At 37.0% G+C, this 12,001-nt stretch overlaps 1 protein-coding gene across 2 annotated transcripts in view; it reads right to left on the reverse strand.

Moving 5' to 3' along the window:
* Positions 1-1,392: 1,392 nt before the first annotated feature.
* The window catches only part of REEP3 (receptor accessory protein 3), a 42,492-nt gene continuing 31,883 nt past the window's right edge, over positions 1,393-12,001 (reverse strand). For both annotated transcript variants that reach the window (XM_026069933.1, XM_026069932.1), the window contains 3 exons: positions 10,414-10,561; positions 6,978-7,129; positions 1,393-6,182 (listed from right to left, as the gene is read on the reverse strand). In XM_026069933.1, the coding sequence (XP_025925718.1) occupies positions 6,126-6,182; positions 6,978-7,129; positions 10,414-10,561 (357 nt within the window). In that variant the 3' untranslated portion in view covers positions 1,393-6,125. The remainder of the gene's footprint in view (positions 6,183-6,977; positions 7,130-10,413; positions 10,562-12,001) is intronic.

Genomic DNA, 12,001 nt, shown 5'->3' on the forward strand with positions numbered 1-12,001 from the left:
AGCCAGGATGACCTCCCCTTGGCATTCTCAGTCCAGGAGAACGAAAATTAGTGGAAAGATCAACTAGGATGCTGCTGCTCACTCTGAGAAAACAGCACCACGTGACATAGCTGGTATCGTTGCCCAGGAAAAAATTAAGTGTGGGTCAAAGTGCTGCTTACCTGGGAACAGTGGCAATATGGATAACAGGGACTTTAAGAGATCCTTGAGTTTCCCCCTACACGTAATCACTGCAGATTAGCAGACAACAATGAAATTCTAGGTTTTATGTGAAGTCCTAATAGTCTCTCTCCAGCAGTTTCATCATTCCTACTCTAGTTCAAATGTGGCAGTCTGTTGTCAAACCTTTAAAGGCAGGCAGACTTTCAAGCAAGGCAGGCTCCCATTTTGGTCCTGAATATATCTATGGAAAGCATGAAAACAATTTTGAAAACCTACTAATTTTACAGGACCTATTAGGGTCCCTCTCAATGATCTGTTTTCCCAACTTAAGGTAGAAACTAAACAGTACTTTAAGGAAAAAAAAAAAAGCCCCAAACAACTCTCACCAAGGCTGCATCTGCTTCACCTTGAGTATTTTAGCCTAGGACATATGTATAGCACTATTTTAGAATCACCACATGATCATTCCCTGAGCAGGTCTCAACATGAGAAACAGCATGAAGACAGCTTTCAGCCCATATTCATGAGTGTTCCTGCTACATGCTAAACATTAGTAGAACTAAGGAAAAAAATTCAGCAACGTTTTCTGACATCCACAGTTTCTTTAGTAGGTGGTATTTTTGTACTGTATAAACTGTTCTGGCATTAAAGAATTGAGTCGTTGCAATAGTCTGCATTTCTAGGATAATATTGTCACAGTGCATAGGATGCTGGCAGCTATAAATAGTAGTTAATGAAGCCTAGCAAAAGAGGTCTGGAAAACTAGGTTAGCCTTTTTTTGTTTCAGCTTTCATGTTAACAGCATACTTGAAGTGAGATTTGAAAAAGAGGCCTGAGTTTACCCATTCACCACCCTTCTCTGGCTTACCTGAGAATACAACAGAATTTTTTTTGTTTTGTTTTTTTAAAAAGAATTCCAGGAATTCCCCAAGAACCTTTGTTCTTTTGGGGGATTAAGCATCCTACTTTGACTTTACTCTCAGCAAAACATCTAATCAAACAGGTAAAACTATTGCATTTAAGTTACCTTTAGCAGGGTAGGTTTCATTTAAGTGTAAATCAACATCAGGCTCCATGACAAAAATCTCAATGACAGTTTAGTCATTCTTCAAACATTTTTAGAAGTCTCTTCAAAATTCAGATAGACTGTTTCAGTACAGGAGTCATAATAATAAAATACGAGTTACAGGAAGTAACTAGTTTGTAAGTCATCATTCAGATAATAAAATATCCACTGCATCCTGCTCAAAGCAGCATTTATTAAAGACAGAATCAAGATAAGTCAATGCATAATGAAGCTTTCCCTCCTACAAATATGTAAACAAGTTGACAGCAAGTTATTGTTACAATATAAAAATTAAAGCTTACTTTTTTTTTAAAGCTACTAACTTTAGTCTAAATACAGACAGTCTCTGGTCTGTAGCATTTAAAAACAGGAGTCCTTGAAAAATGTTAAAGTATTGCCTTTACACATACACATTTCTGTAGAAAAATACTTAAAAATACCAGCTTCCCATTGATAAAAGCAACACCAAAAATAAAACACATCTTTTGTCATGAACAATAAATGTTAAATGCATCTAGTATTTACTTCACCATTCTATTTAACCAAATTACTTCCTGCTCATTTTAAAATTCATTATAATTCACAAAATATATCTGGCATAATATTCAGTTACTTTCAGGTAACAAACTAATTAGCATTAAGTAGCTAATATTGGCAATTACTTTGTAATCAGAGTCTGGCCTTTATTTGCAACTGAGACCATCAATTTAATCCTTGTCTCAAACTGTATATTTTAAAGCGTACAGCAAGTTCTTGCTAAGAAATCAAGAGTCAGTTAGACATGTTGGAAAGGCTTGAAACCATCATATGATTTAACAAGAAATGCATGTTCTAAGTACCTTTAATCTCTATGGAAGCTTTTATTCTCTAACTATATTACCAGTTCTGTTGGTGGCAATCAGTCAGTTCTCAGGAAATGCTTCACTCATAAGATTACATAATTTGACATGAACTATCTATTTTAAATTCTAAAAAACAAAATAAATCCAAGTCAAATTTTGATCTTTGTTTAACATTTTTGAGAAGTTTACTGGCAAGAGCTACRTAGATCACTTTTGCAGCTGCTAAAGCAAAAAAGTTTGAATATTCCCTATACACAAAGTTTAAAAGAGTATATAATATTAAAAAAAAAACCTAAATCCAACAAGCAAAGAGAAATACATAACATTTGGATGAAAGCAAGTCATGCTATTGTGCCCTGTCAAGCATCTGTTGACAGTGAACAGCAAGGAAAAAAGTTTGAGATACCAAGAGTCAACCAGTTACAGGATAAATTCAACAACAACCAAGAATCAAGCTGTCAGGGAAAAGCTTTACAGTAGGACATTAGACTGAAAAAACAGCTAGGAAAACACAAAGTTTTATCACTTAAGACAGTGTTAGCTGAGAGAACATAAATACGTTTATACACAAGCAGTAATTATCATAAATAATACACTGCCAGCATTCTTAGTTCCATGCATGTCTCAGGAAAAAGGAGAGTTTACTTTTCCAGAAGTTGAACCATTGGGCAGAGGGAGAGGGGAAAACAAATTAGAACCTATTCATTAGTGCAGTGAATTTACATCAAGCCATTTCCAACAATATTTCCTGTGCAATGAAACCAAACCAAGAAAGTCATGTCCTACCATAATGTAGTATAAGCTCTGCAGTGCAATGTGGCATTAGAACAGAGAAAGCAAAGGAACAGATTGGAGAAATAAGCTATATACAATATACTAAAAAAAGATGAGTGATTAAAAATATTTCAACCTTTACATCAACTTTTTTGATTAAGGTTTTGACCTACTACATTTTGTATTCACAAGAGAATGATATTGCTGACAAAGTTGCTAGCTGGCTCATTAAACTGGCCTGTTACTACTCAGTTGAAAGATGTGGTTAAATACCTTGTACTGCTTTGAAAAACCTTAACTGGGGAACTAACCATGAATTTTAAAGTTTGCATCATGATAGAAAAGTGTTAATTTCGCCTTTGTCACTACTTAATTAGCAAGTCATGTTTGTCAGAGGCAATAGCCTCCCATACGTAACAGCACRTACAGCAACTTAATAACCATGATTGTGGTGGTTAGGCTCCAAATTTCTCTTCAAATTTCTAAATTTCTGTTCAAATGATCTTGAGCCCTTGAATTGTGTAAGGAGTACACCCCCTGGAACAGCATCTACATGAACCTGCAACAGGTTCTGAAAGTCCTTCTGAAAGAAGGACTTACCCTGCTCCTTCATACAGGATTCTGACCTATAAAAATTTACAATTTTATTGCCATGCTTACCAAAAAAAGCCAAACAAACATTATGAGTTAGTGCAAGATGCACCAGCAAGTGCTTGAGAAGGATGCTTAACTGGAGAATAAGGAATTAGAGATTATATCCAAAACCCAGATTATTCTCATTTTCAAGGAGGAGGAAGATGCAAATACAAAAGCCTCATCTTCTCCTAACTTCCTACATACCAAAGCACACAGACAGCCTTACCCTATCTATAGGTTTCCTACATTCAGAAAAACAGATGGGAAGCACAAGCATTCCTGGAGCACAAGTGATGAACCATACCCCATGGAGGCTGCCTTCCCCATCAACGGCTCCTCCAAAGCCCACAAAGATTGCTGTTACAAGTTGATTTTACTACCAAAGAGGGGATAAAACTCAGTACAGAATGCAGAGGGACAGAGAAATCAGAAATGCAGCGCTGTACAAGTCTACTGGGCTACAAAATCACACCAAGTCCTACCCAGTGTCTTCAAATACCAGACAGTGAGACTAGCAAAGTAATCTGAGAGCAGCAAGTACCAATTCCCAAATACAAATGTGCATAAACAGCTCCTTACAAAGCTAGATCACAAACCAGTTTTGGTTAGAGGATAGCGTTTTTGCACTATACTCATTCGGGAGAGAGCAGGCTTCCTGTCTTCTGGTATGTTACTCTGTCTTGTAGAAAAATAATACAAACTTTGGCCTTTTAGTCACATATGGAATGTTGCAACTTCTTACTAAAGCATTTAACTTCCTTGGCACACTAAAAGCACTGTATCATCAATATTGTTAAATTTGTCCCAAACTCTGCACTTGACTTACAAATGCCTACTATAGCAAGTCAGTAACATGATGCCAGTACAGACCAGCTGCATTTTCATCCATGCTATTCAAACCCTGGCCCACGGATGGCCGCAGAAGACTACTTCAGATGCTGGTCCACAGTAACAGGCCATTAAGAGTCGACCAGCAGTGAACTTGCTATAGCTATAAAAATATGAAGCAAAAGAACTGCAGCAGACTCAAGCCTTAAGAAAATGTTTAAAAGCGCTGCAGCAGGCTTGTGGATGACTGCCATATGTGGAGGAAGGTCTAAGGATTGGTGTCCAAGATCCAAGGATAAGAGAGATCACATACCATTTTCCTTTAAAGAAAAGTAACACCATGTCTGCCAATGCCAAGTAATAAAATACTATCTACAAAAAGTGGGGGCTTCCCCCTGCCCAATCCACAGTAGAAATAGTCACACAGAAAACTAAAAATTAGTCTACCTCTGAGAATTACAGAAAATAGAACCAAAAGGGACCTCGAAAGGTCATTTTGACAAGTCCCTGCCTTGAATGACATTCCAAAATTAATCTTACTGTGCAAATATTTATGACATGGGACACTAGGCTGTGGCATGGCTGACAATCAGAAAACAGTTAGAAAAAGCTATTTATATGTAAATATTTTAGTAATAAGTTTAGCAGCAGCAGAAAATACTACACAGCCAATTTTAGAACCCCTGTATGATATGAAATATACACACTCTATAAATATATATATACACACATACATATATATATATATATTCATATATTCCTAAAGTAATCCAGAGCAAAAACAATCTATGGCCTGAAGAGTCTATCATACATGCCTTCATGTCAGCATGACTTCCATTACAGAGCTGATAGGCTGCTCAGATTCCTGAGGCCTATCACTGGAATTGCTACAAGTTTCACTTACCACAATTTTAATCAAAAACTGACTTTGTAAGTCATGTTACCTCTCTCTAGCTGAAGAGGGGGCAGGGAGGGGAACACCACAGACAAAAAACCCTGCAGCCCTGTAACACACAGAAAGGCACCTGATAATGTTAAGTGTTAGTAGCAGTTATCTACAGCATCTTAGGTGTACTTAAGCAAATAGAGATAAATTAAAAGAGGACTATGAAATAAATGGTTTGCTGGCATTCAAAAGATAAAATTCTAACCTACCTAAAAAGTCACTAAAATGACATGTACAGCTGTAAATTAGTAAAAATGTGCAAAACTACATAGTTTTGCATAAAGTGCTACATGTACCCCCAGTTTGCACCTATTAGTCTTATGCAAGTTTCTCAAGCTTAGAAATACGATGAGGGAAGATCTTAAGGATATACCAGATCTGTCTGGTCTTTCCTCTTCCTTCCTCACCTTCATCCACTGTCTTTTAAACAGTGCATTTTTAAGTTACATATAGGCCTTTTCAGGAATTGTAGCTCAGAAAAATATTTAAAGTATTCCTATCTTTCCATGTAAACTAGGGGACACTGGGTTTGATTTCATGAGTTCCAAATACTTACAGCCTCTGCTAATTCAATTGGACTTCAATTATTTGGGTCTGTTAGTACCTCTGGAAAAAGCCAGGCTATTTTCACTCATTTAATTCTTATCTAATGAGTGCTGAAATTCATATTATAGCTTGGCCAGATTGATGTCTAAACAATAAGCAATTACAGAAAAGCAAAGGAATACTTTATCCAACAGGCTCATAAAAACCAAGTCCACCCATATCTATTCATACATATTCATTATATACACAGATCTTTAACACTTGATGTACTGAAGTCAAGTTATTATAATACAGCAGTTTGTCTTGCAGGCATTGTGCAGTACACTCAAAAATACACTGTAGGTCTCTTCTTTACTCTGTATTTCAGTGATCCATATCGTATCTGAGAAGGAAAAAAAAAAAAATCAGAACTTAACAAAAAGTTAAGATCACTGCACACAGAAATATTATTTAACTTTCCACTACTGCAATTCAGTAAATTGTCTTTTAACATGCTTCAGGCATTTCACATATTCAATAAGATAACCTAGCTATGGCAGAGATGCATCTTCAGTAAAATTGGATATGAAAGGAAAGTCTCAACTGTTTTCTCAGAATTACGTAAGAGCTCTTGGGAGATTCCATAAACATTTATTCTGAAGAATCTTTAATTTTGTGACACATGTATATACAAAGGACTCCGATTTCTACATAGAAACTTCTTTGTGGGTTATAAGTGAAAGCAGGCAATGTGATAGCACAAAATGTCTGTGGGAACCAAAAATTCCTAATCATCTTTCATCCATTAAACAGCAGATATCCAAGCGCGCACAACTAAGACACTCAAATGCAGATGACAACATTACCACCTACACCCCCTCCCAAGGCAAGCAAATCCTGGAATCTGGGCTTGGAGGTGCCAGTATTAACATCACAAGCACAGATCTATTTCATCTCCTCCTCCCTTTTTCCTCCACATAGTTAATTTTTCCCACACACACGTATTAAGCAYCCCAAAGTACAAGAGCTCCAAGTCCCGATATTATCACATACTTCCATCCTCCATTTGACATTCTACAACCCAGTTATTGTTGATAAACCCTCTAAGATGAGGGAAAAATACTTTAAATTCCTGCATTATTAAAAGCATCAAGGTACATTGTTAAACAAACTCAATACTTAAGTAAATTATACTTGCCTCTTTACGGCCTTTAATAGTTTTCACAGATTTCATGCTTTGAGACCTTCGAAGGCCTCTCTGAGCAAACATCTCATCTTCTGAATGTGTCCCCTCCACATCTTCATCTGTTTTATCATCTCCAGGATTTTTTTCGAGTGGAATTTTGTAACCTTTAAAAAGCAGTTGGATAAAAGTGTTTAATAGGAAATAACTAACTTTTAGATTTCTAATAAAAGCCATGAGTTTCATCTTTAATACACATCCTGTATTTATCTAAAGAATGTATCAGTCTGCCAGCTGTTTGGAAGGGGGAAAAAAAGGAAAAAAAAGAAGGCATCTAGTCTACCAGGAGCAATGCATTCTGTAATTTGTGGAGCACAAGCCATTTAATTCTACAGGTATGTAATGCAATGGTCCCTTAAATTGCCAAAAATTAAAGCATCAATCTGTTAGCTTTTGCTTCATATTGAGCTGGAAAAGCCATATTGGTCATTGAGAAGTACTTAAGTTTTTTGCCACAATGCTGTTTGAAGGCTATTCTATAAAAAACAACACTGTGCACATGTAGATGAAAACCCTCAATTCCGATCTCTAGATTTTGTGCATCCTACAGTCTTCCACAGTCACTAATAAATGCATTAACACTGGCACTGAGACCAATCTGAACAGTAACTACCTCTTCACATCCTGACAACTTACAATATATTATGGGGAAGTTCTACCTTTACAGGTAAAAGCGACTAAATGGGAGACTTACCTTCCACCATCCCTATTATAAAATTTGAACTTACTACATACTTTAAAAAATAAAACTCAGCATTAAGAAGGTCAGAGAAATGTCAGTGTATCACTCTGTATTTTACACTTGACTTTAATATATTTACTTGATTATTCTTTCCTTCAGAGTTTTACTACCTCAAAATTATGAACACCTCAGAAGGTTTCCAGTTGCCCAATTTTAGTTTCCTCCCCCCTTCCCATCACCATTCCCATTACTGTTCCCATTAAAAATTCTATATTGTTTTTCCATCCACAGAGGACTCACCCCAAATGAAAAAAATCACTGACATATCCTAGCAACTGGAATGCAATTTCATGTTTACTTGGAAGAGCTTAAGTTATTGTAGTTTAGGATTAACGCAAAATACTGTATTCATGGCAAGTTCACAGCAGCCTTCAAAATAATGAAATAGTTCCAAGTTTCATGTTATTTCTCACTTTGGAAGTATCACGTATCTGTGCTTTCTGAATTTATTTTTTAGTAGCACGTCTCGAGTCCCAGAAGAGACATTAGATGAAATGTAAGATGAAAACTAGGAAGTCTAAAAGCAAGAACAAGAACATGGTGTTCTTCATTATTTACTTTCCAATTCCATACAAGCTTAATTAACACCAACTGATTATGTTTCTTCCCCCAACCTTCTTGTTCTCCACTCTTCCTCCTCCCCAAGGAACCAATCCTAACCTTTCTACTTTATTTCTCCAATTTACTGCCAGAGTTCATTTCACACTTATAATTTAGGATCTAGAACTAGTTTTTTAGATACATGAATCTCTTTCCTCATATTCATGTACTTCTGTACATATATTTAATATCGAAGTTCATTTCAGATAGATACAATGTTGAACTGTTATTTTAAGGGTAGTTTAAACCCTGCAAACTAGGATCAAGATTATTACCAAAGACTCTCACTAGAGGGTGCAAACTGCTTAAAAAACATGTGCTGGAAAGATCTTCAGGGTCATGAAAGCCCAGTCTCCCATCACAGACATATCATAAGGTTCTCCAGAGGGGTCTGGTTTTTGTATCCAGGCCTCCATTTAGAAAGCCATTCCAGAACCTACAGGCTCCAACACTTAGGGACATCTTTCAGACTCCAAAACCAAGACAACTTAAGCCAGCACTTCCTTTAGGCTTAAGCAGACTCTTTCTTCCAGTCATTTATTCCCTCAAACTCCCCTTTTCAGCTTCTTTTTCTAAGTTTAGAATCAAGGTCACCTACCCTACATCTATTTGAGGCAGACTTGCCTCCTTTGCCATTCTAGAGCAAACTGTTTGTGCCTCTAATACGGCTTCAATTCATCCTTCTTAAACATGGAAGATTTGAATCACATGCTGTATTCCAAACAGTATCTTTCTAGGGATGCGTGAAGTCGCACACTTCATCTCTACTTGTGACAGCTCTTCTGATGCATCAAGTTCCCATTTGCCTTTTTTACAACAATTATACTAGCAGGTCAGTCTTTCTACAGCTAGGTCTTTCCAACTGGTTCATACAGGAGCTTCTAGCTCAGATTTAAGTCTGCTAAATGCAACCAAACCTTGCTTCATAGTCCTCACAACTCTTTCCACCCTCTCCCCCCCCCCTTTTTTTAATACCCCTAATGCTGAAGCAATCCCAAAAGAACTAGAAAAGTCTAGTAGATTTGGGTCCAGAAGTAGAAACGATCAAGAAAGTTAAACTAGTTCTAACAAAGCATTTTGACATGAGAGACTGAATCTCATAATTACAGGTTATTTATGCAGCATAATCTGAAGCTAAATAATTTTTATTGAAAATGGAACTTTGAGCATTTTCAAGTTATTTCAAGTAAATAACTAATGCTCTGCAATGACATCATCTGTATGCAACTCTGCAAATTCATGGGCTTTTCCTCTGGCCAGTACCCGTCTTTACGCTGACCTGCACAGGACACCTCCTGGGCTCAATTAGCAATTGAACTTTGGGCTATCCATGTGGCCATTTATTCCTCAGAACCACTGTGGGCTACCATTCGATTCCTGAAATTCTTCATACTCCACAACCACCACTGCTCCCCAAAATAGAGAGGTGTAAAGAAGCAAGAGGCTTAACTAAAACAAGGTGGGGGGAAGGGGGAGGAGAGGGAGGAAAAACAGCCAACGAACAAAGGCTTTTTTAAGAAATACCAACCACTTTAGATTTTGTAGCCTCTCAATTTAAAAAGGGACAATTGACAGATATCTGCTGATTGACAGATATCTGCTGAAGCCTTTTTTTAAGCAGCAGAGACTCAAGAGTACAGTGCTTTAATAAAGAAAGATTTCTGCAGAAACATTGGTCGCTACACATCATCTTTTGAGTGTTGATGTGCAGTCTACTATGACAGCTTAATGCTTTCATTCTTCCTATCACCTTCCCATCATTAAGCTTTACTTTGGCTAGTAATTCTTCTTGCCAATTGCCAAAGATAGGAGTAATGAGCACGGTTGGCTACACTGTTAGCGGCTGTGGGAAGAAAGTTGTTTTGGAGGTATTTCTTAACTGATGTAATGTGTCCTGCTCAAATCAACTCTGTTCCAATGTGCAGGAATCCTTTGGAGCCTTTACCATTTTTAGACAGAGAATGTATTCCTCTTCTTCCCCATTTTTGTCTTTCAGGCACTTTTTTTATAGCTAAAAACAAAATCCTTTATTTTTATACAGACACTTACCTGGAGACTCACTTGCAGAGGCTCTGGTTTTCTTTTTTGTTTCTGGCAATGTTTGAAAGGGTCTCTGTCCCACTGGCTCATCTCCTTGTATAGTAGTCAAGTCATGCATACTGAAACTTCTCAGTTTCTCAGTTATCGCACCTTGACTCTGAAATACAAGAGTATCTTTGAAAACAGAGATGTTTTTGACTTCACTGTTCAAGCTGGGTTAAGATGGTTACACCCATTCTTTCTTGTTGCATTACAAAATTCACTGAACATAGGCATGCAGTAAATTTACACTTGCTTTAAGTATTGCTTTTACCCAAGCTTAGCTACACATTACTCATGGGGGAAAAAGTTAAGGATAAATTCAGAGTTTCATTACTAATGTCTCATTTCACTCCTGTAATCTTAGCAAATAAAGGCTTTCTGGGCGGGGGAAAAAAACATTTAAAACTACAAAATCCATCAGATATGCTCAATTCACTTTGAATGTCATATTTCTGAAGCAATGCTAGGTAACATGACAGTGGTTTTAACACTTCCATCTAAAAAAAAAAGTGGTTGAAGATAAAGATCTCCGCAATTTTACATTTTGCATTCCACAAATTTGAATATGCATAAGAAAGAAAAATAGCATTAAAAATACAATGTAACATTAACCCAAATAACTAAAAAACTGGCAGCACTACAAAAGCTCTGACAGAAACTTGAAACCATAAACCAAAGAGGCTCTGTCTGGACTACAGGCTAACAGGTTCTCTTACTAAGGTATCTTCACTGACATAATAAAACCCCCAAATCTAATACTACATACAAGGATAATTTCATATTTGAACATTAGTATTCCTTATCATCTTTGCCTACATCTCTTCTACATGGAGGACGTAGAAAGTCTCCCTTTGGAAAGAGGTTTTGTAAGCATTTCTTTCATCTTGCATCCGATCTTACTATTAAGTATTGAAGATTAACCTACTGTATGAAGCAACCTGAAGAACAAGTACATTACTCAATGTCATGTTAAAATAACATTTAATTCTTCCCTCTTGGGCATACGAAGCAAAAATCACAATTTCAGAGGAAGGTTGACTGCCCTTGTGCATGAATCCCACCTTGAACAAGGCTTCAAGATTTGATTTCATTCTTAAAAATTAAGTATTAGAGTAAAATTCCTCATTCCTCCACTAGCTAACAGTAGCAGAAGTCTGTTTGGGTACAATTCCACACACCTTTCTCAGCAACAGCATCAGCCTAAGGCAGTTCTTGCGCCACTGGCCCCAGACATTTGTTACCGTTCTGGTGCCAACAACTGTTTGCAGATGGAAGGCCAGCACACTAAATTCATCCATGTTAAAAATAACCATGTAGAGTGCAGAGAGTGGAGTGATACTCCTTAAGCTTGCACAAGGGGTGGGGGAGTGGCTGAAACCAAATACTCATTTTCTAATGACTAGTCATTAACCCAACACATAAAATTGAGAGTGTGTTCTACACAGGCAAGAACAATGTAATTTAATTCTTACGTCAGTCATACATTGCAACTAAACACTTAAGAAAGGGTTCCTAATGAGGGAAGCAGAAGCCTTCATTTTTCTAGTTCTTCCTA

The sequence above is a fragment of the Apteryx rowi genome, unplaced genomic scaffold, assembly GCF_003343035.1.
Source record: "Apteryx rowi isolate R43461 unplaced genomic scaffold, aptRow1 scaffold_30, whole genome shotgun sequence".
Taxonomy (NCBI): Eukaryota; Metazoa; Chordata; class Aves; order Apterygiformes; family Apterygidae; genus Apteryx; species Apteryx rowi.